General features: G+C 44.8%; 1 protein-coding gene across 1 annotated transcript; it reads right to left on the bottom strand.

The window, feature by feature from the left end:
• Nucleotides 1-2,077: 2,077 nt before the first annotated feature.
• On the bottom strand, nucleotides 2,078-5,285 carry LOC133735924 (squalene monooxygenase SE1-like). Its single transcript, XM_062163371.1, has 8 exons — nucleotides 4,910-5,285; nucleotides 4,260-4,371; nucleotides 3,970-4,147; nucleotides 3,685-3,853; nucleotides 3,348-3,566; nucleotides 2,968-3,243; nucleotides 2,569-2,847; nucleotides 2,078-2,462 (listed from the first exon to the last, which is right to left on the bottom strand). Exons 1-8 carry the CDS (start codon nucleotides 5,156-5,158, stop codon nucleotides 2,358-2,360), a joined length of 1,587 nt encoding a protein of 528 aa, XP_062019355.1. The 5' UTR covers nucleotides 5,159-5,285; the 3' UTR covers nucleotides 2,078-2,357.
• Between the last annotated feature and the right edge of the window lie 19,274 nt (nucleotides 5,286-24,559).

Raw genomic sequence — 24,559 nt, 5'->3', positions numbered from 1 at the left:
CTATATACAGTAAGAGAAAGGTTGGCAATATAGGATTCTCCATTAAAATATTTGTACTAAAAAAAAGTCTAGTGTCAATATATCACCACAACGAGATGGATCTAACGGACACGAGTAGTTAAGGACAATATCAATCAAACGTGGGAGTCTGGCAAACTGAAAAACAGGACACCCCCAAAAATTACAATCGGTCTTCTTCACCAATTACCAATTAACTCTCAATAACTCCTCAAAGAAATTTGTCATCACTCATCAATATAATGATTTTAACTGCCTAAAGATGATGTTCATGGTAAGTGATTGAGTGGCACTTGAATGGCTGTCCAAGTATGACTGGATTTTGGTCAGAGATGGGGTTGGTGATATGTGGGAAGTAGTGGACAACATATATTTAATACAGATATTAACAATCCAGAGATGCAAGGTCAAAAACAAATTTTCTTTAGTTTTTGAAACCATGGGTGCTAAACAGGGGGTGATCACAATTAGTAGTGATAAATTAAAACAATAAAAGGTAAGAGAGAAGAAAAATCATTTCTCCAATCATATAAACAAATTACAGGAAATTACAGATTGTGTCTGCAGTCTCCTACAATAGTCTATCACACAGGTGGCTGCTGGGTCAAGTCAGGGTGACAATCGTTTTTAAATTTGAATCTAACTAATGCGTGCACCTGCGTATTATTGGTATATTACTCATATTTATACACTATTTTTCAACTACAGACAACTGGGGGACGGAAATGGCTGAAGTTTTCTCACTGTATTTGTAAAAAAGTATTTCCAGTAATCTTTCTCGTGTCTAAGTAGCTAACTACAATGAGTTTTATTGAGCTATGTGAGCATTCATGTTTCATTCAAACAATCTGCAAATCGACAAGGAAGTAGAGTGGAGATATAGATTGATGGTATCAAACACGAATTTCCTATAATAAAAGCGCTGTTACATATGTGAACTACTGAATTCCAAAAGCTTAAGCTGATATTGAAATAAAGAAGGGTTTACAGTGTGAACTTATATGGCCTGTTAGACATATTAAGCATGAAGAAGAATCTGTTGCTTTTAGATGTAGACTGATTGTTTTGACCTAACTGATCACTGCACTACCTAACCTCTATCTTGTCAGTTTCAAAAAATTTTGTAGACACAAGATTGAAGTAAGCAGGACAGCAACTTTTAGTTTACCACTATTATGAAGTATTATCAGGTACAAGACTTTAGGTTTAGGATATTCCCTGGCCCCAAATGCAATCATCCAACAAAAGGATATTGGTATATATTATGAATATGCTGATACTCATTATAAGAAATCATGTTAATTGCAGTAAATTTTGTTCACTATTTTCTGGGTAAATTGTATTTTGAGAACTAAAGCCTAGACTACTCACTATTTACAGAAGTAAAGGACTGAACAACTTTTGCATCTCTCAGTGAATACAAGTGAGTCGATATGATTATGGGATGTAAAACTCTGGGAAACTTGAAATGTAAATGATTGGATGTTAGGTGTTGAGCTATATTATATATATATATATATATATATATATATATATATATATATATATATATATTATATATTATATATTTTGGGTACACTGGAGCTAGCCTAATACCAACCCAATTCCCCATCCCCCCTCAAATACTTTTAATAGTTCTTTCTCATGACAGTTAATAAATAGTGAATGTCACATATCACCACGTACATTGATATGATATGAATTGAAATAGCACACCATTGTTGATATTCTGCAAAAGTAGTGACCCTCATGCAACACATGAATGAGTATACAATCATGTAGAAGAAGAAAATTACAAAAGGACAAAGAAGAATATGAACCAAGTACAATTATTCCAGCCATTTAATTAACATGGTCCCTTCAAATAATGTGCTTTCACGTCAGAAATAGAGATATGTCATGCATTTAAAACAAGAAAAGAAAAAGGCAATGGAGACAAAAAACCAAGGTAGGTGGAAATTTAGAAAATGGGAAAGCCAGCAATAGCTGACTTTGTTCATATTCTTCATGTGTGAAAAGCAAAGAGAAGACGTAGTTGAAACTTGCAAGAGTAGGATACTGACCCAAAATTTATGTGTTATTATTTACCAACTGCTATAGTTTCATACAATTACATGTTTCATGGGAAACCTAGCTTCTTGTCTCCACTGCAGAAGAACAAATCCTAAAAGAATTAAGAACATAGTTTTCTTTCTCTCCTAATTTGAGCATTGAACCCCATCATGATATTTATTTTGTGGGAGGAACTAATGCTGTTGATTCGATACAGATTGGTTTTACAATAAAAGAAAGACCCGAGTACCAAATTTTTCTCCGAGAATATGCTTGTTTTGATTTCTTCATTGAACAGGAGGAGCTCTGTAATATGCTGGTACTGTTGCAGGAAAGAACATTTGTCTAACTCCTTCACCCTTTATAATGGGAAATATGATCCCTGATGCACTCTGAAAATTGAAACCAGAAAGATTTGAATAAGCAGCCATTTATGTGTAAGGATATTGTATTTGACAAACATGTAGAGAAAGTAGTGGGAATATTCAGTTAACTTACCAAGATCAATCTAACCCCAAGCCATGTGCGTTGAGGAGAAGGGAATGGAAGCATCAAGCGCCCAACACCATAGACAGCAACAGCAAAGAAATGGAGAAATAGGTGAAGTGGACGAGGGTTAAGACCAGAGAGAAGAGATACTGGTCCATATGAACAAATGCCTCCAAGGCTCAAATAACCAAAACATGCTTCACGCATTTCCTGTCTTGCTGGATCAGGTGATGCACAAAACACCTTGTACAGGGCACCTGCCAATGTGTTTATGGTAGATGACACAGGCTGCAATGAACACCAAGCACAATATCAGCAAAGCAGAAACCACAAACAATTCCAAATTGGGTGAAGATTGTTGGAACATAAAATGCTTTTAGTTATAAGTTAACTTAATGATGGCTTTACCTTACGCAATGTGTAGAATGATTCAAGGTAATTGCACAAAGCAGCTGCATCATTGAGATCATGTAGGGGTCTAAGAAGATCCCGAAGAAGAACGATGTCTGAAAGAGCCACAGTCATTCCTCCTCCTGTCAAAGGATGCCTCATGTTGAATGAATCCCCCAATAAAAGTGCACCAGGAGTGGGAAGAGGATTTGCAGCCATGCTTTTGTTTTGCATGGATCTGATGTTTCCCTTGTCAATTGCAGCTATAAAAGAATTGTAGAGCTGAGGAGGAATCTGAAATACAAAGGAGTCCCAAGATTAGTTCAGTTCAGGTGGGTACGTGCATCAAGTGAAAACTAAACAACTAATCAAGTAGAGCAAATTATTGATAGATATACCTGAGGAGCCACCACGGTTTTCAAATACTTAGCCATTTCACCACTAGCTACTGAAGGAACTTTTGTTCCAGGTACATCAACCAAACAACGAATCTCTGTGCTACTGATAGGATAAAACAGGACGGGTGAAGGGTCTCCCAAAATCACATGACCATGATTTGCGTGTGGCAGGTCACAGTTCTCCAACACCAAACCAACAAAACAAGAGGGACTTTCAACCTGCAGTAACAACAAATAACCCTGTTGGTCTCATGCAAGAGCAAGCATTCCAGTGCTAAATTTGAATTCAAATATTTAACAAATGCTTGATATCCCCAAGTTTGGTACACATCATTACCTTTGGAGCACTGAGATTTTTGCGCAGATTTGAAAAGCAGCCATCACACACGATTGTTAGTGGAGCATATGTTCTGAACTCCTCTCCAGCCTTGTTCTTGTAAATCACTCCTTTGATAGTGCCCTTTTCTTCAATTAGTGTTGTCACTGTCCCTTGTTCCAATTTTACACTGTAAAGAAATTCCAGGGACATGAGTGAGAAGTTGATACACATTACATCAAAACTAATCAAATACAAGAGATCACACACGAAAATGTTAATAAACTTGAGGGAAATGAGGATTACTTTGAAAGAGTTGCAGCTTTTTCACGCATTCTTTGGATGAAACGCCCATTGTGGAAACTTCTCCCAGCTATATCTGAACTGTAATTTTCCAAGGGATAAGAAAGTTTTGTATCCTTCCCATCTTTGTAGAGAGCATAACCAAAAACCTTCTGAGCATCAATCGATTCATTTGCACAGTCTGCAGCCATAATAGATATTGTTGATTACTAATCATTCAGTAAGAGCAGAAACTATGGCAAACTAATCCAAGAACAACAAAGAAGCTCTAAATTGGGTAGGAAATTGCTCACCCTCAAGACCCAACTCGATCAACTTGAGATAACCTCCAGGCTGCAACAGCTCACCAACAATTCTGTCCTGCTCACTCAAGTCTCTTTCGATGACATGCACACGGCGTCCTTCCTGTAACAAGGAGCAAACATTTGCTTAACTCAAAACCCAATTTAAAGATGGAGCTTGCTTAAAGCTCAGCCTTTACAGCAAGATCTGAACTCTGAAGGTTTCTCCTTAGTTGTTAATGTTTATGCAATTCACATATTCCCCCAAACCTCATCACAAATCACTCACATCCCAAATTCAGCAAAATCAAAAACACTTCGGATCTGCATTACTCTGATTCTAAACTGGGAATCTTTCCAATAGATTTCGCACTACTCTAGTCAAATCAGTACCAAAAACAAATCCAAATCTGAAAAAAATAACCAAGCCTCATTGACTTATTTACCAAAAAATAAGTTGAAATTTGAAAATAAAAAACTAAAACAATCAGAGTCAGAATAGGACGGCTTCAAGTTTTGACTTGCTTAGCTGGGTGGTTGGTGAACATGAACCCCAAAAAACTAATCAACCCAACAATGACTACGTCTCCTACTAACAACCAATCAAATCAAAACCCAAATTTTCCACTCAAAATCGTAACAAGAAATCATAAAAATCTGACCTTAGCAAGAGTGTAAGCAAGAGCTGCACCGGCAACTCCGGCGCCGACAATGACGACGTCGGTATCTTTCTCCTCCTCCTCCACCACCGCCGGCGTAAACGTACCGTTTTGCGGCAACCTCACAAACCCATTAACACTATTTGCACCCTCAACTACCTCCACCTTTCTACTGCTATTGATTATCATGATGAAAACAGAGGCCAGCAGAGAAGCCAGGACTCCACCCAGAACGTACTCGTAAGAAACCATGATTGAAACAATGGGAGATAGAAGCTCTGGTTGCTTCTTCTCTCTTCTTCTGGGTTGTGATTTGGTTGTGTTTCTTTTACGTATGGGGAAGTGTGAAGTAAGGGGGCTTATGGTTAGAGACAGCTATGAAAGGTGTTTATATAGGAGTTGTCTGGCTTTCGGGGGTAAAATGGGGAGGCGCCCGCCACTGTTATTTAACCGATTTTCTTCTTTTCAGAGGGTTGGGGTAGGGTGTGGGGGAGACTATGGAAGAGTGGGATGGGGTTTACCGGACAAAATAGGCCAATAGGGTTTACATGGGGACGAATTACCAGCGTGATCAAATGCAATACAGAGCCAACCAACTACTCAACCTTGTCACGTTCTGATAGTGTAGTCAAAGTTTTGTTTTCATAGCATTCCCAAAAAAAAAAAAAAAAAATTTTGTTTTCATAGGGTAAGACAGGTTTTCCGTCTTGAAAAACGATATGAATTAGAGATCAGAAAATGTAATACAACAAAAGAGTTATTTTCCTTCTTTAAACACAATATGAATCCTTTAAAAAAAAAAAAAAAAAACACAATATGAATTAGTGATCAGAAAATGTAACTACAAGTAAACAAAAAAGTCGCTAATATAACACAAGGTCGATAATGAAGCATATGAAATGAGTAGCCAATATATGAGTATCCATGTAGGTTGAGATATTATTGACAAATGTACTCCATGTAAGTCGAGATGTGATGAATTAAAATATATATACTCTTGAAGATATTGGAAATCCAATACCCATTCGCTACCATGTAATTGAATCTTTGAATGAATGAGAAAATTTAGGTCTTACGCAGTAAACTTTGTGTTAGTAACCACCTAGACTCGTCTTTCAAGGATTAGTTAGTGTTTTGTGAAGAGACTTTATCTAAATATGGGTTTTGTTTTTTTGCTTGATAAGTTTATATTGTTAGGTTTCTTTGGAAAAAAACGCAACCAGCTTGTGTAACATGGTTAATCGATTCTTGAAGATACTCTTGCATAACATCTTAGGCTCTTTGTTCTCACATGTTTCAAGAAATGCAATCCAATACGATAGTTTTTATTTTTAATTTTTTTTTCTACATTGGAAGGGAGTCGAACCCCAAATCTAGTCCAGTCCTAACCTAATGAGAAATAAATAGTCTTTGTATTTAACTAATTGATTTTGTATTTAGTTTTCCTTATATGTTTCGATTTTAAAAAATTAGTGTACTTATTAGTCATTTTGCAGTTAAGTAATATAGTCTTTCAATAATTTAAATATTTGTAGTATGAACTAGAAAATGATAGGATGGCAATAGCCGCACCCAAAAAATTTCTCTAAATTTTTAGAATTTTTTATTTTATTTTATTTTATAATTTGTTGAAAATATCTAATAAAAAAGGATTTAAAAAAAAACTGAAAATTTGAATAAAAAAATTCAAGTTAGAAATGCTTTTTTTAGTATTTAGACAAATAAACCCTCAACTTTAATGGCTCTAACGGGAGATTTAATGATAGTGAGACAAATTTTAAAGTGAGTACGTGAATTAAGTGATATTTTTAAAAATGTAATAAGTTAAGTGTCGAATGAATTTATAACTCAACGATTATTGATTATTATTTCCATCAATTTTTTTTTTTTTTTACATTTTAACCATTAATATTTTAATAAAGAGCCTATCGTGCATCTTTTTTTTTGAGTTGAAGGAGGTCAGACATTTTTATTCAATATGGAAGAAGCAATATTACACAGTGACCCGCCCCTGTGGGGCCGTCAGAAAGAGACACCGCTAAACGCAATATCACACAACCAATTGAGTGAAGCTCAGGGGTGAGTAAACTAATAAGAAACTGATAATAAAATTTTTCTACAGAATCCATCAGTAGACTCGCTGACAACCTCAGACCAATAATCCCGTCAGTTCCTCGCGGGTACTGATCCCAATAAAAAATTAGGTATCTAGACAAAAACCGTCCTGGATCCCAAATTTTTATAAAAAAACCACCGGGATCCCAAATCCAGATCCAAAACTGAAGAGGCCCACATGGACCACATGCTTCAGCCCTAGGCATTCCATTAAGTCCCAAGCCCAAATCAGAAAACCAAAGCAAGGCCCAACAGCACTTAGGGTTAGCCCTGGCAACCAAGACAACAGAACCGTTGACTTTGCCGCCCCTGACACCTGCACCCAAGCTGCGCCGACGTCGGAAACTGCCAAAATCCCGAAAGAAGCTTACTGTAATTCCAAAGCGCCGCCCCACCGTGCCTCCATCCAACCGACGATGAGGGACCAAAAGATTGAGCCCAACGTCGTCAACCTGGAAAACAGACGAGCAAAACGGAATTGGAATCGCAAGTTGACTTTGCCCCCATACCAGTAGACGTCGGTCAGCCGGAAAACAACCATGAAGGGCCTTGAACAGAATCTGACCCGACCTGTGCAAAACCCAACCCGTCAATCGCAGCTGCCATGCTTGAACCAGATCTACCTGCATCTCAGATCCTTTGAGCCGCGCACGCCGTGGCCTAGACGAGCCACTAAAACTTGATGGCACCCCTGAGATTGCACAGTCATGCACCGCACAAGGCAATCGCTCCAGAAAAGACCAGGTCCCCAATCCTATGAGCCACGATGGAGCAGGAGAAACCTGCGAAAGAGAAGACACGGCAAAACCCTGCCTTGATTTGGGCGATCCCAAAAGAGACGCCGTAGTTGTACTCCATACATGACGGAGAGAGGTACAGAGAGGCCAAACCTGAAGGCGGCTCTCTCCCAACCCTAGCAGAGCTCTGCTAGGTCGAGACATTGTAAGTATATTCTTTTGATTTATCAAAATGTGCATCTTTGCACGTTCTTAGAAAATGAATTTTGATTCATATATAAATAGTAGAGTGATAATAACATGTACAGTTTTTATTTTCACTCGTTGTAATGTATTAGAAACTACAAAACTTACTTAAATAATAACTTTTTCTATCATGGTCATGTGGGATAGATCCTGCTGAAAAAATTAATAGTAATAATAATCTTAAAAATGAATTTAGCAAAAGTAAATTTCTATACACAGATTATATATTAAAAAATTTGTAATATAAAAAGAAATTTAGTCAAACAGTGGTGCTGCACTTAGTTAAAGAGCTAGCTCTCCAATTGAGACTGGATTTTGTCAAACAAAGCTTGCGCATACGTGTGCTTTCCATTTCCAAGCAAAGTAGCAACGTTTTCCAAGTTCCTCTTTTCTCTGTCTGTTAACGTTTATATATGCATATGATTATGTAAACGAGTTGGTTTACTACTGAAACAGTATATATTTATGTTTGAATGATTATGAATTGCACGAATGAGTTCTGGTTGGGATGGCCTTTAAATCAGCAGCTAATTTGATGACTTTAATTGCATTTCAATATGGATGCATGGAATAACATATATAAAAACTTATAACAACACCTAGCCTAATATTAATATTACTTTTTGTAACACAATGTTGGTAGATATCTTAATTTCGACTTTATATATCCTTCACAATTTTCTATTTTCTGAGATGACAACTTTAGATCTGAGAGGAAAAGAAGAAAAAAGAAGACAAGATAGAAAGAGTGACTAGTGTGAGATTTGCTTTCTGGTAAATTTTGATATTTTCAATGGGGCATCAGCTCTGTTGTTTTGTGTGAGATTCTATCTCTTTCAAGATGTGGTTGCACATGATCATTTTGGAGAATATATAGTTGTTTTATGGAGAATAGTCACTTTGGTCACTCAACTATGACTCATTTAATACTTTGGTCACTCAAGTTTCAAATATATCACTTTGGTCACTCAAGTATTACACTGTCATTCACAAAAGTCACTTTGTTGTGAGAAAAAATGCCCATTGGGTGATTTTTGTGAATGACAGTGTAATACTTGAGTGATCAAAGTGATATATTTGAAACTTGAGTGACCAAAGTGTCGAATGAGTCATAGTTTAGTGACCATTTGTGGAATTCTCCCGTTGTTTTATGTTGGATATGTAATTCTTCATGATTTCTCACACATTCACTGTCATTAATCATTATCTCTAAAACCTAGCAATTAAACGCCCTTTATAACTTCATGGCAAACACTAGCTACCAGTCTTCCTTCGCATGCCTTCCATTACTATCCCAAACCGGTGATACCAGTTGTACAATACGTGAAGCAAGGGTGGATTTAGGGGGGTCGAGTCTAGGCTTGAGATAAGCTATGGAAGTCTCTTTAGGGTTCTGTAGAATTCTTTTATGAAGGAGAGGGCAACAAGGTTAGAGACAATACCCTGCACGTCTTTTATGTTTTTTCTCACCAATAAAGACGACACCTGGTAGTTTGAAATATTTAATTAGGGTTAAGAGTCATAACTAGATTTAAATACAATTAAATATAAATAACACTAGAAACTGTTCACACCCTATGAAGTGGGTAGTTAGTTTATGAAAATAATAAACTTTCTTATTTTATTATTTATTTAAGTTTTGACTTTTTTATCTCTGACAATTAGAAAGATATATAAAGTTATTTAATATTTTAGGGGTATAAAGGTAAAAAAATTCAGCTATGGTGAGCAAACCCTCTTCTCTTAAATATAGTATAGATAATACTTGTCAAAGATATAACATACGAGTGCTGGCATCAGCATCATTATTCTACACTAGGTTTAGAGAATTGTGTATTTCTTTAAATATTTTTTGTATAAACTTTTTCTTTTTAAGATAACATAATATTTATACTTTTATAAACTACAAATTATACTTCTCTCTTTGCCCCTTGATAATTTTTTTTTTTTTTTTTTTGTGAATAAAGGGCTGGTGCGGCTGCCCTCAAGCCTTGATTAATGAAATTGTCGAATATAAGGGGGGACATTGAGGCTAACCCCTGATTACAATAAGCATATAGAGAACATCATGAAATACTATCATCAGTCTCTACCAAATAACTGTATTCAACTAGGCATCAACTAGCAAAGAGCACTCTACTGGTGACTCTATTTTCTTTGACATAGCGGTGACATAACGGAAAGATAACTTGATATGTAACCCGATTACAACATAGCATAATTACCATACGCACAGCTTTCCTACTGTGTTGCCGCAGGAGGATAAATCCGACGACACTTAGTCTCACCCTGCCACTAGGAGGTATCGACCATTTGACGAAGCAAGGAACTCATCGCCTAGCTAGAGCAGACAAGACACTTCGAGTGCATACACAGGCAAAAAGCCCGACTAGCCCTACACAACAAATGTAGGAATTTATTACTAGCAAAACGCGCAACAAAACTAAACAACTGAAAAAAATAAAAACTATAAAGAAAATAGCAACCTGGTCTAGGCCCAAGCAGTGAGCCCAAGCCTAAGCCTTAGAAGCAAGGAGAGCCCAGCCAACAAGCCAGGCCCAACCCAGTTCTGGTACAGCTCCACCGCCAAGCCGCAGAACCTGTCGCACCACCACCTGCACTGTCGTCACCATCCGATGTATGTCAACCCGGTCACCACCAGCCCAGCCATCCTCCATCTCCAGATCGGATTTGGAAATATCGATAATGTCAACCTAGATCAGCCAAATACCCTTCGACTCAGCCCTCGCTGCAACCCAAAACCTGACCCAACCGACGACAAAACCCCGCAACGGCGCCCTCAGCAACCAACCCCTCCAACCAGAACCAGATCTCCGCCCGACAGTGGCCACGATCTCCTCCTCCACCTTCCTCAAACCACGGCGGCCCAGATAACCTCCTGCAATTGAGGACAACACACTTCCTCCACCGACGTATAGGCGGAAACAACGTAGCTCGTCCGACGACAGAGCCCCAAGGGCATGCCGCCGGAAGGAGAAGGGAGACTTTTTATCGAAATCCTAGAGAGAGAGACGCTTTTAAGAAAAGTAGAGTGTTTGGATGATAATTTTCTTTTTGTTTTTCATAATTTTGCTTTAGCAAGTGATATCTACTTGTGCTCCAATTTTCATGTATGTAATTGCTACTTATCTAAGAGTTTATAACTCCAATTAAAATATAAGAAAATTTTCTTTGAAAACCAATTGTAAAGAAATCTATTAGTAATCTTGCCTTATATGAGAAAGATTTTTGGATCCGCCACTGACGTGAAGCAACATAAGATCAGTGATGTACGGACCTGTTTGGGACTGTATCATGAACAATTCACTATTTTGATGTTCCTTGAAAGCCAAGGAACAAAACCCTTAATTGGATTGTTGAGCTTTGATGGTGTTAATGTCTAAAACTTCGGCGGTAGCTGAACCTTTGTTAACGCTGATCCGGTGGGCGGATCGATGCTTGTGATGTACTCAAAGCCTCCGCTACCTGTCAAGTAAAATACAAAGGGCGTCAGAGGGAGACCGCGCTGGGCGGTCTTCAACTCTCCGATGCCTAAGTTAGTCAATGTATTTATGTTGACAAAGTAACAGTAGGTAAGTATTGAATGCATAATCAATGAGGAGAGAGGAGAGGACCTTTTTATAGGTGAGGAGAGGTCTGATCTTCTCTTTGTTTTCGATGTGGGACTGAAGTGCTTCAGTTCTCAGTTTCAGTAGCTTCTGATGCTGTCTTGGCGCAGTGCGTGGCGGCGCGTTGGCGGTGATCTGGGGGCGATCCTGTGCTCAGACCGTAGCCCGCCTAGCTGTCTATCCGTAGGACATTGCTTTGGTGGGAGTTGGTATTTCTGGCGGTATAATGAGCGTAGCTCATTATAGCTAATTATGCTTGCAAATGTACATGTAGGTACAAGTCCCCCAAGTCCCCAGTCAAGGAGGGCAATCTTTGTTGGGGAGTTGATCGGCGGTTTGAAGCGTTTTTCCGCTAGACTTTGCAAAAGCATAATTAGCGTCAGTGCGTTGTCAGCCATGGATTTACTGAGCAAACGCTTTATACCCTTTCGGGTGGGCCCCTGCTAGGCCCCCCAGGGAGTCCCCCACTCCCCGGCTAAGATGGACCTCCGGATGGGCGGTAATTTGTTTGTTGAGGGGGAGCTGCACGGAGCAGAGGGTGTTGGGTAGCGAGCCAAATCTTAGTACCCAAGTGACGGGGGTCAACATACCTGATTAGGGCCGTCGTAGACTGTTGACTAGTCCCCATGTCCCGTAGGGACAATCTGACTATAACGCCGCGTGGCGGTCGTTGTCAGAGTGAGGCGTGGCCTCGGGATCCGCCGTTGGTGGATGTCCCCCCGCTGGTTGAAGCAGGAAACAGCGTCTAGTAGACGTGCTTGGCGGTACTTTATTGAGCGGTACTGCGCTGAATAAAGTACGACTTGTCAGACGAAAGAGGGTTCCGCTAGCGGTGTGTGGTGCAGCGGAAGACGCCTCATTTGCAGGATGACAAGGGAGAAGCTCCACTGTCGGAGACCTCGACGGTGACGAGACAAGTGGGAAGTTCCGCTGGCAGGGCTCAGCGGAGACTTCGTCACGAGAAGAAGTGAGAAGGTCCGCTGGCGGGGTTTCGCTCAGCGGAGACCTTCACGAGATGAAGTGAGAAGTTCCGCTGGCGGGGTTTCGCTCAGCGGAGACCGTCACGAGATGAAGTGAGAAGTTCCGCTGGCGGGGTTTCGCTCAGTGGAGACCGTCACGAGATGAAGTGAGAAGTTCCGCTGGCGGGGTTTCGCTCAGCGGAGACTTCGTCACTTGGCGACGTTGCCCTAAGTGGTTGCTTCCCTTAGACGCTTTGTCTGATGGTGGCTGACACGTGGCAAACTGCTGGAGGGTTAGCGTCCGGAGGCGTGATCCCCTCAGCCTAGCCGTCTTCTCGCCATTAATGCGAGCAATGATGGATGTCGTAACCGAGGCGTCGCCTCGGTTAACCCGGAGAGTTATTGTAGACGTGAGTGTACGGTTGGTACGTGATGTCGTTTTTTACTCGACGGCCCAGAAGCCCCTGATGTGGACATAAAAGGGGGGGGGAGCGTAGCGAGATTTGTCAGTTTGCCAAAACTTCAAACCCTACTCGTCTTCAAGCTCTGTGTGTCCGAGATTCAAGAAAGAGGCTGCTGTGATTTTGCGGAGTTCACGTGCCCGGAAAGACGAAAGTTTCTGTCGTCGGAGACTAGCGCGCACCACGACTCCAGAAAGTTTCACCGCGGAGGTTAGTATTCTGGTTCTCTGTCCTGTTTCATTGGTTTTGGCGATTTCTGGGTTTGTTTTCGCTATTTCTGGGATTGGTGTCATCTTTGTTGTTCTGGGAGGGTGTAGAGTGTGATTTGGGGGTGAGTTATGGTGCTTGACAGAGAGTTGGTATTTAGGGTTTTGCTAGATGGTTGAATCTGGGTTGAGTGTCTTTGTTCGTGTTTCGGTATTTTCTGGGTATCTGTTCTTGGTGTTCTTGGCTATAACTGGTATGGGGATAGGTTAGATCTGTTTTTGAGCTAACCGATTTGGGTTTTAGGGTTTGGGATGGCTAACGTCGTAGAGATTTCGAGCAGTGAGGACTCCGGGTCTGACGTGTCGTTCAGCGCGGCGGATAGAATTTTTATTGACTCGTTGCATCCGTCTGCCCGTGCAGGAACCTCACTGCCAGAACCGCTAGAGGTCGAGCCGCTACAAACCATACCCTGGGAAGTAGTCATGGGTCGTGCTTCGCGTCCGGAGAGTTCTAGGGCGGGGGAGGCTGCCGCTGCTCAGAATAGACGTGAGGAGCAGCTGGCAAGTAACAGCGCCGCCAGTGGTTCCGCTGATGGGGGAGATGCGACGGGGGAGGATATAGAGTCGGCTTGGGTTCTCCAGGATGGGACCCCCGTTGACGAGGCTGGAGGGAGAATGACTTCCGTCGCCATCAACCGGTTGAAGCGGATGTTTCGGTTGCCTGGCGCGGTGAAACTGCGTCCGCCGACAGTGGATGAGAAGGCCTCCATTCTCCCAGCGGGGTTCGCCGCTGTGCACGAGGCAATATTCTGTCAAGGGGTGACTCTCCCGCTCGTGCCCAATCTACAAATCTTGGTGTGCGAGTTCGGCGTTGCCTTTGGGCTGATCTGCCCCAACATGTGGCGGTTGATGTTGGTGATGAACTCACTGTGGCGGCTGTCCGGCTGCGAGGGGCCAACTGTGGCGGAGGTATTGCACTTTTACTAACTGGTGTACGTGAAGCGCCAAGGTTGCAGAGGGCAGGTGAATTTGAGTCGCCGCCAGGGAGCGCCCAAGCTGATCGAGAACTTGAGGGATTCGATGTCCTACTGGCGGGGGACCTTCTGCGTTGCCACGGCGGGGTGGGAGTACCAATCTGAGTCCAACGAGGGGGAGCCGACGTTTAGGATTAAGACGGAGTTTCAGCCTATCCGAGGTTGTCTGGCGGTCTCCGCTGAACACGTATGGTGTTTTACGTTATGTATAGCCTTGTACCGTATGCTGATCATAATTCTTGTTTTGTAGCGGGCTTGCGGTATAACCTGACTCGTGAGGAAGAGTGCCGCGTGGCGCGCATCAGAGGCTATTGGCGGAATCGCAATTTGCTGGATTTCTGTCTCCTGACCGGTTGGGAGTTGTTGGTCGATCAACAACTGACTCGCGCCTTTGGTAAGAAACCTCCGCCATACAGTACCTCTTGCTAGTTTGTCTGGGGCTGACGTGTACACTTTTTTTTTTGTTTTGTTTTTTTTTTTAGAGACTCTGCCAGGCAACAAAGCTAGCCGCGACGCTTTTGAGAAGGCCATGGACCGTGCTGAGATTGACAATTTCTTGGAGGCCATGTACGCCTCAGGGCAGGAGGCCCAGAAGACGGTTGTGAACCCGGAGACGCTGGCGTTGAGCCCATCCGAGGTTCCGGTGGTGCTGGCCATGCCGCACCACTCCCACCTTGGCGCCGACGGCCTGCACGTTGTTCAGGCGGGGGCCAATGTGGAAGGTGGGAAGAAGGGGTCCGCTGCTCCCGCTCCGCAGAAAGAGAGGGTGGTTGCCCTTAGGCGTGGGTCACAGAGGGCGGGACAGCCGGTGGGGACTGCCACGGCGGCCGGGCTGGAGCAACCGCAAAGGGGGCCAAGGCCTGCGCCCGCTGGAAACACACGGGTGCTCCTGCGGAAGCGCCGACAGAACGACTCCGCCGAGGAGGATGAGGATGACGCGAAGATCATTGGGGTTCGTCAGCAAAAGAAGGTTCGACAAGCTCCGCCAAAGGCACCGGCGGCTGCCGAGAGAGAGGCGCCTGTGAGCGATCTGGACTCCTTCGCCGAATACGCCGAGTTCATGACCGACAGTGAGCGGGAGTTTCTCTTCCATCTCTCCGAGCGGTTGGGCTTTGGCGGCTTAGCGGGGATTTCGCGCCCAACGGCGATTGACAACTCGCCCTTTAGCTCGGCCTTTGGTCACCAGGCGGTTGGGCTGAATAAAATGTTCCTGGCGGCGTCGAAGCAGCCCCGGATTGAGGTGCAGCTCAGGGAGGAGATCAAGAGACTCGAGGGGGAGCTGGCGGATGCCAAGGACAGGCTGGCGGGTGTGGAGCGGCGCCTGATGAAGGCGGACTGCGATGCTGGAAGTGGCCGTCCAGCGGGATGTGGAGCGAAATGAGCACGTCTCCAAGCTGGAGCAAGACAGGGCCCTGCTGCAGGAACGGGTGGCCGCTAAGGAAAAGAAGATTGATATCCTGCAGCGGGAGTCTGCCGCCAGGCAAGGGGAGGTGAAGAAACTGGAGGCTGAGGTGGCCCGCTTGAGGGACGAAGGGAGCCGTGCCGCGGTCGCCGCCGTGGGGAAATTCAAACAGTCGGCGGAGTACAAAAAAGCGATGACTGAAGTGGCGAAGGCTGGCGCCCTAGCCAATGTGGAGATGCTGACCCAAAAGGGTGCCATTGACTGGGCAAAGGCGTCCCAGCCCACCGTGCCGCCAGCGAAGAATGTACCGCCGGCGAAGAGTGCCCCGCCAGTGCAAAATGTCCAAGTTGAAGGCGCTGGCTCGGGCAGCGGAGAGAATGTTTCGCGGCCGGCGGATGATTCCCAGCGGACTCCTCCTACCCAGTCGGAGGTGTCCCGTGCCGGTTTCATGGCGGCTCACACTCGGGCGGATGGGACCATAGAGACTCCAAGTCCCACTGCCCGCGGGTCTGAACAAACAAGCCGCCGCTGCATGCCGTAGAAGACGACGTGGAAGCCAACCCCTGAGATGCTGAACTTCCCCCCCTTTTTTTTTTTTGTGTAGCCACTGAGGCAGAATTTTATTGGATGTAAAGAATATTTTTGGGTGGGGAGTCCCAGCCCTCAATATATGGAATGAAATTTGGAATTTTGGTTTGTCATGATGTGCTTGTACCGCTAGGGTTTTGACTTGGAATTTTCTTTTGCAATCAATGAAACATTAAAGGAATTAAGATTGGTCCAAGTGCACAACGTAGCGGACGTAGTCCGCTGACGATTACTGGCGTTGCCAGTTGCCCTCAGTGCTAGACTTGGTAACAATGGTTTGAATAATTCCTCGTTTCATTGATAACTGACGGATCAATGTTTACAAAAGTGGGGATGTACCCGTTAGGTAGCTTCCCTTAGCTAAATATTGAACAAAAATTTAGCTAAGTCAAGATGCTCCTGGGTAGCGACATGACTATTTGTAGTAATACCGAAGATGTTCGGTATTCCAAGGGTGGGTCGTGGTGACGCCATCCTTGTCCATTAAGTAGAAGGTGCCTGGGCTAACGACTTCTACGATTTTGTATGGACCTTCCCAAGTTGGGCGGAGTTTTGTTGGTGGTGGAATGACTTCCTTCATTACCCAGTCCCCTAGTTGGAGGTTCCGGGCCTTGACCCTGGCGTTATAGAAACGCGATACCCGCTGCTTGTTTTGCAGGTTGTGCAAATGGGCCTTGTGTCGTTTTTCCTCTAGGAGGTCCTTGTCCAGGTTGATGCCGTGGCTGTTGGTTTCTGGGCGGTAGCCTTCGATCCTAGCGGTAGGTTGAGTTACCTCAATAGGCAGGACAGCCTCAGTTCCGAACATCATACAAAAAGGAGTTTCACCAGTGGCGGAGGCTGGGGTCGTTCTGATGGCCCATAGCACATCTGGAAGTTTCTCCGCCCATAAACCCTTGGCGGTGTCGAGTTTCTTTTTTAGCAGCTTCTTGATTATCTTGTTTGCTGCTTCGACCTGGTCGTTGGTTTGGGGGTGTGCGACAGATGCAAAACTCATCTTGGTGCCAAGATTGGCGGTGAAAGAAATGAGTTCCTTGTTGTTGAACTGTGTGCCGTTGTCTGTAATGATTGTATGTGGGACACCATAGCGGCAGTAAATGTTCTTCCAGAGGAAGTGAATAACTTTGGCGGTAGTTGTTGCCGTTAGTGGCTCCGCCTCTATCCACTTGCTGTTGTAGTCGATGGCAACGATAATGTACTTGAACTGTCCCTTGGCGGTTTGGAATTTCCCCATCAAGTCGAGGCCCCATGTAAAGTGAACCCATGGGCCGATGATGATTGACAGTGGTTCCGCCGGTGCATGTGGGAGATCAACAAACTGCTGGCACTTGTGGCAAGATCTGGATACCTGCCGGGCGTCATCACCGAGCGTAGGCCAAAAGTAGCCTTGTCGCATTGTGCGATTGGCCAAGGATCTGGCGCCGGAGTGGTTTCCGCACTCCCCGCCGTGGATTCCCGCCAGCACGACCTTTCCCTCCTCTGGGGTTAAACAGCGGAGGTTGGGGTGAGTGAACCCCTGGCGGTAAAGCTTGCCATTCTGAATATTGTAGCAGGTTGCTCTCCGCTGAAGTTGTCGTGCCCTGACCTTGTCCTCTGGCAATGTCCCATTGCGCTTGTATTCGATAATCTCGTTCATCCAACTGGGATTGATATCAATTTTGAAGATTTCCGCCAGGGTTTTTGTGATACTTAGCTTATCAAGATGCTCCACCCTTGTGTCCGCTGGACTTTGATGTGGTTGGGCGGTAGCCAATCGTGCCAGTGCATCAGCCCTGGCGTTCTTTTCCCTGGGGATTTGTGTGATGGTGTGAAATTTGAATTTTTTGAGCAGTGTTTTGACGTACCCCAAATATGCGGCTAACTGCTGGTCCTTGGCTTGGAAGCTGTCGTTGACCTGGTTAACGACTAATTGAGAGTCGCTGAAGATGTTGACGCTGTCAGCACCTGAGTCAATGGCTAGAAGTAGGCCGGCAATAAGTGCCTCATATTCCGCCATGTTGTTTGAAGCCTTGAAATCAAATTTCAACGCGTATTCCGCGTTCAGCCCCCCTGGTCCTGTTAAGATGACTCCGGCGCCACTGGCCTTGGCACTGGCGGAGCCGTCTACATGCAGGTCCCAATCTGACTGCCAGGGAGCTGGCTCTTCAGCGGCTACCATCTCCGTTTCGGGCCTTGCCTCATTGTCTGGTTCGAGTTGGCACTCGGTGAGTTCAGCAATAAAGTCCGCCACTGCCTGGCCCTTCATGGCGGTTCTTGGCTTGTACTCGATATCGAACTCACTGAGCTCAATGGCCCACTTGCTAAGGCGACCTGAATGTTCAGGATTCTGCATCACTTGTCTCAGCGGTTGATTGGTTAGCACATGGATTGTATGGGCTTGAAAATATTGGCGGAGGCGCCTGGCCGCCACGATTAGTGTGAGAGCTAACTGCTCTAATGGAGGATATCTTGTTTCTGCTCCGTTCATGCCTTTGTCGGCGTAGAACACTGGGAGTTCATCCTGTCCCTCCCGCCGTACAATGGCGCAACTCACCGCCGACACTGATACCGCTAGGTATATGAATAGTGTCTCTCCTTGCACCGGGATAGAGAGTAGTGGGACTGCCGCTAGGTAATCCTTCAAGCCCTGGAATGCCGCCTGGCATTCTGGGTTCCAGCTGATGACTTTCTTGTGAGTCATCTTGAGGAGTTTGAAAAATGGGGTGCACCTATCAGTGAGTCTGGAGATGAATCGAGAAAGGGCGGTTAGCTTGCCCTAGAGGCATTGGACGTGTACCTTATACTCAGGGTCCGCCAGGTCAAGGATGGCCTGGACCTTGTTCGGGTTAGCCTCGATGCCTCGTTCGCTGACGATATAACCCAGAAACTTGCTGGCGGTGACTCCGAAGAAACACTTTTCTGGGTTGAGGCGCATGCCATAGGCCAGGAGAATGGTTACAATGATTTTGAGGTTCGCCACATGTCCGCTGGCCTTGATGCTCTTGACTAGCATGTCGTCCACGTAGACCTCGATTATTTGTCCCAGATGTTCCGCGAATATGGCGTTCATCAACCGTTGATAAGTTGCGCCGGCGTTCTTCAGACCGAAAGGCATGACATTGTAGCAGTATAAGCCCTTGTCGGTGGTGAAGGTGGTGCACTCCTGGTCGCCTGGATGCATCTTGATCTGATTATAGCCGGAAAAAGCGTCCATCATGCTAAGGAGCTCATGTCCGGCGGTTGCATCAACAAGTTGATCAATGCGGGGTAGCGGGAAACTATCTTTTGGGCATGCCTTGTTGAGATTTTTGAAGTCGACACACATCCTCCACTTGCCGCTGGGCTTCTTGACCATAACCAGGTTGGAAATCCACTGGGGATATATGACTTGGCGGATGAATCCAATGCCCTGGAGTTTTGCAACCTCCTCTCCAATTGCCCGGTACTTTTCCTCATCAAAAGCCCTCCGCTTCTGTTTGATGGGATAGAAGGATGGTTCGATGGTTAACTTGTGTGTAATGATTTCAAGGGAGATACCTGGCATGTCCGCGTATGACCAAGCAAAGACAGCAGCATTGTCACGTAGGAATTGAGTAAGTTCTGCCGCTACCTCTGGGTCAAGTTGGGCGCCTATGCGGACTGTCCGTTCAGGGTGCTCGTCCGAGATGCAGACAACCTTCAACGATGTTTCTGGGTTGACTGGTTCCTTCTTTAAGTATTTCTTCTCCTCGTCCCTAGGATCTTCGAAGATATTTGGTGGCGGTGCCTGGTTTCCCACTGTCAGGATTTCATGGCGGCGCGTTGACCGCGCTATAGTAGTTGAATAACATTCTCGTGCCAACTGCTGGCTTCCCCTCACACTGCCCATGCCATTAGGTGTGGGGAATTTCATGAGAAGCATGTATCCGGCGATGATGCACTTAAGCTTGTTAAGTGCCGGTCGTCCGAGGATGGCATTATACGAGTTGAAACAATCAATGATTATGAATTCTGTATGTACCTCCGCCATACATGGACTAGCGCCAATACTCAACCGCATGTAGTCAGAACCCAGTGGTTGCGTGACGTCACCGGAGAAGCTGAGCAGTGGCTCATGGTCCTGGAGTAACTTGTTATTCCGCTTGAGGTGGCTGTAGCAACCGCTGAAGATGACGTTGACAGCGGACCAAGAATGGGTCGTCATGGGGTAGATGTACCCCGCGCTCCTCCTCCTCTGAGAAGGTAATAGGTTCCCAACCCGCTCTTGGGAGTTTGGCGGACCTCTCGTAGCGGATATTGCAGACTTCCTTTGGGTGATTGGCGCGTGCATAACGCTTCCTTGCCCTGTGAGACATGCTCGTGATTGGAGCACCGCCGTCAATGGCGTTAATGCGGCCCAAGGTCTCGACATTGGCGATCACAGGTGGCGGTTGGCGCACCTTGAACTGCTCCATCTTGCCCACATGGTACAGGGTCTCAATGGCCGTTTTTAGTGCGTTGCAGTTGTTGGTATTGTGACCGCTGTCCTCATGGTACTTGCACCACCTGCCGGTGTTTCTAGGTTTGCCCGTCTTTGGGTATTTTGCTGGGGGTGGTGGCGGGATTTGATCCTTGCACTGATTGTATATTTCCTCATACGAGGTCGTGAGGACCGTGAACACTGCATACCGCTGAGAAGACTCCGTTTGCTTGTTGCGGTTATCCTCCTGGGTTGGGCGGTTGCCCTTGTGGTATTGGTCCTTCTGCTGCTTGTTCTGGTAGTGGCCCTGTTGCCATTCCCTTTTCTTGTCAATTGGCGGTGCGGCGGGTGCTTTATTAACGGTCTCCTGCTGACTGGAGGTGGGTTGTGTTGTCTTTGCTGGCGTTGCCGGTGGCGGTGGGGCTTCTCCATATGTGATGAATTCCGCCTGGGCGTGAATGACCGCCTCACTCATGATATGGTCATATGCCGCGTTTGGATGGTTGTAGTTTAGGTGATAGAGGAATGGCCCCTTGAGGAGTCCCTACTTGAAGGCCGCTGATGCCATTGATTTGTCTAGATCGCGGCACTGAGATGCTGCCGCTCTCCACCTTGTGACGAATGCCTTCAGTGATTCGTCTCCACCCTGCCTAACGCTGAACAGCTGACTTGTGTTATGATGTCCAGCGGACAATAAGATGAACCGAGAGAGGAAGGTATGCGATAGTGCATGGAATGAGTCAATGGATCCCGACGAACACTCGAAGAACCAATTCATCGCCTCACCGTCCAACGTTTCGCTGAACAAGTGGCACAGGGTGGGGTCGTCAAATCCCTTGTTGTTGGTGACCTTCTTGAAGGTGTCCATGTGGACGAAGGGGTCGGACGTGCCGCTATAGTGTGACATCTTTGGAGTTTTTGCGTACGGTCTGATAGCTTGCAGAATTGCAGCGGTAAAGGGCCCTGGTCTGGACGTGAAAAGTGGATTTTGAGTTGGCGCCGGGGCGCCCGACTCCGCCCGGACTAACCTCTGTTCCAACTGTTGCATCCTTTCCAGAATTTGGGCTGTTGCGTCGCCGGCGGATCCGGCCTGGGTACTCCGCTGGGCCTGCCTATGCCTTGGCGCAGGCGGATTGCTCTCAGTCCTTGCCCTAGCTTCCGAGCGGTTGGTGCGCGGTACTGACTCCGCCTCCTGCTTTAACATTAGCTGGGGGATGGGCGGTGGTCCCATCCCCAATAGTTCAGGTGGGTCCAGCGGAACCTGCATCTGTATGACTGGTCCCGGTGCCAATGTGCCAGTGTTGGGCTGACTACGCCTGGTGCTGCGTGATTGCTCGCTCTGCGCTGGATTGGCAGTTCTTTCCAGCGTCCTTTTCAGGTCATCAAACCGTGACATCAGCGTAGCCACCTGTTTTTGGGCCTCAGCCTTCTCTCTGCGCTCCTCTTCCCGCTTTCTGTTTGCCTTGTGAAGGTCTGCCAATGCCAGCTCGTACATGGCGGCGAGGTCCTGGCCTGGTGGGCGGCTGCTGCTTGGATTTGCCTCACCGCCGGGGTTGGCTGGGGTGTTGAATAGTGCGCGGTTAACACCTACCGCTGGGTTGGAGGGTTGGGGGATGGCGGATTGGTCTGCCTGCTCTTCAGCGTTTCCCCCGCTACCGCTAGTCATGGTAGTTGTGATGGGATGACCTTCTGTTCAAGGTTTCCCACAGACGGCGCCAATGTTAATGTCTAAAAGTTCGGCGGTAGCTTAACCTTTGTTAACGCTGATCCGGTGGGCGGATCGATGCTTGTGATGTACTCAAAGCCTCCGCTACCTGTCAAGTAAAATACAAAGGGCGTCAGAGGGAGACCGCGCTGGGCGGTCTTCAACTCTCCGATGCCTAAGTTAGTCAATGTATTTATGTTGACAAAGTAACAGTAGGTAAGTATTGAATGCGTAATCAATGAGGAGAGAAGAGAGGACCTTTTTATAGGTGAGGAGAGGTCTGATCTTCTCTTTGTTTTCGATGTGGGACTGAAGTGCTTCAGTTCTCAGTTTCAGTAGCTTCTGATGCTGTCTTGGCGCAGCGCGTGGCGGCGCGTCGGCGGTGATCTGGGGGCGATCCTGTGCTCAGACCGTAGCCCGCCTGGCTGTCTATCCGTAGGACATTGCTTTGGTGGGAGTTGGTATTTCGGGCGGTACAATGAGCGTAGCTCATTATAGCTAATTATGCTTGCAAATGTACATGTAGGTACAGATGGCATTCTCCTTGATCTGTTTGGACAGGGCCAGTCCTGAGGTTCTTTATGCCCAGGGCGAAATTTTTTTTGTTGCCCAGGATCGATCTTGAGATTTTTTTTTTTTTTTTAACGATTATGAGATTAATCCAACTTCAAAAAATTACAAATTAATAACAAGTTTTTAGAATAATCAACAAAATCACAAAAAACAAAAGCAACAGAACTTCTAATATCCAAAATTTTAAAATTAAAAAACACTCAATATCTATTTTGATCTATAACTCAACCTGCATTATGAAATGTCAAAAAATATGCTGCTCACTGTAGAATAACAAAATAATAGAGAGGAGAAAGATTATTGGGAGATGAAAAGCAGATAGGAGAAAAATTGAAAATGATAGATGATGCAAGTGAAGAATTGAGGGATTTAATAACCATTAATTGAAACCCCAAATTTAAAGAGAAATTTGTTTGATTTCTAGGTTTTGGAGAGAGTGAAAGACTATTATAATGATGCTTGACTTTTTACAGTTCTCGATGACTCATATTAAAAAAAAAAAACACCCAATTAGTGTCCTCTATAATTCTGAAATAAAAGATTCTTTTTTACACATTCCATAACGTATATTGCTGTTTATATATAAGTACATCAATATATATATAACCTTATATTCAAAATTGTGCCCTACCTTCCCTTGGGCCTTGGGCTGTTGCCAAGGCTGCCCTTGGGCAAGGCCGGGCCTGTGTTTGGATGCCTTTAGATAAAATACAAATGACTCCATGCATGAAGAATGTTTCGGGGTCATGCATTCGATCTCACTTTTACCTCCATCGATCGATCTCTCTCCGAGTTTCCTCCCCTTGTATTTGAATGTGACATGGTAAAACTGTTTCTCACTTTTACATGTGTTAGATTTACGTTTTACATAGTCTAGATAACTCATTCACAATAAAATCTTTGTTTACTTGTGCACGTACACATCGGATATTAACCAATAACTCAATGACCAAAATTATGGTGTATCGTACTTACCAACTGATAAAGTTTTGTACACATCTAATATCACGGGAAACCTAACTTGTACCAAGAAATCCTATAGAATAAAGAACAAAATTTGCTTTTTGTGACCCCTGTTCTTGATCTCTAAACTAATTCTGCTGATTCTTTTTTTCATTCGATACACTTTGGTTTATCAAATCAATAAAATAAAAAAAAGGGCTAAATACAAATTACTACCCTGTGGTTTAGGTCTCAAATCAATTCAGTCCATGAACTTCCAATTTCATCAAAAAACACCCCTGCACTTTCAATTTTGATCTAATAGGTCTAATTTGTTAGTTTTCCGACAATTGAGTTATTTAACTTGTTAATGTGGCTCATATATGGCCTATGTTTTATGATGTGGTGTCGAGGTGGTCTGCATAGTCAATTTAGGAGTGAGTCCTACTATTAAAAATAAATAGTTTTTCAACAAATAATCCAACTATAACTTGAACCCATAACAGAATATTAACGAATTGGACCTATTAGATCAAAATTGAAAGTGCAGGGGTGTTTTTGATGAAATTAGAAGTCCAGGGACTAAATTGATTTTGGACCTAAACCACAGGGTACTAACTAGTATTTAGCCCTTCAAAAAAA

This window comes from Rosa rugosa, chromosome 3 (assembly GCF_958449725.1).
Source record: "Rosa rugosa chromosome 3, drRosRugo1.1, whole genome shotgun sequence".
In the NCBI taxonomy this organism is placed as follows: domain Eukaryota; kingdom Viridiplantae; phylum Streptophyta; class Magnoliopsida; order Rosales; family Rosaceae; genus Rosa; species Rosa rugosa.
This window is presented reverse-complemented; position numbering and strand designations above follow the sequence as displayed.

Excerpts from the sequence above, each read along its gene's own strand:
- LOC133735924 (XM_062163371.1), bottom strand. The coding sequence starts at position 5,158 with ATGGTTTCTTACGAGTACGTTCTGGGTGGAGTCCTGGCTTCTCTGCTG. Across the intron at positions 4,372-4,909 it reads TTGCTTACACTCTTGCTAAG|GAAGGACGCCGTGTGCATGT; the intron begins GTCAGATTTTTA and ends TCCTTGTTACAG. Across the intron at positions 3,854-3,969 it reads AAAGCTGCAACTCTTTCAAA|TGTAAAATTGGAACAAGGGA; the intron begins GTAATCCTCATT and ends ATTTCTTTACAG.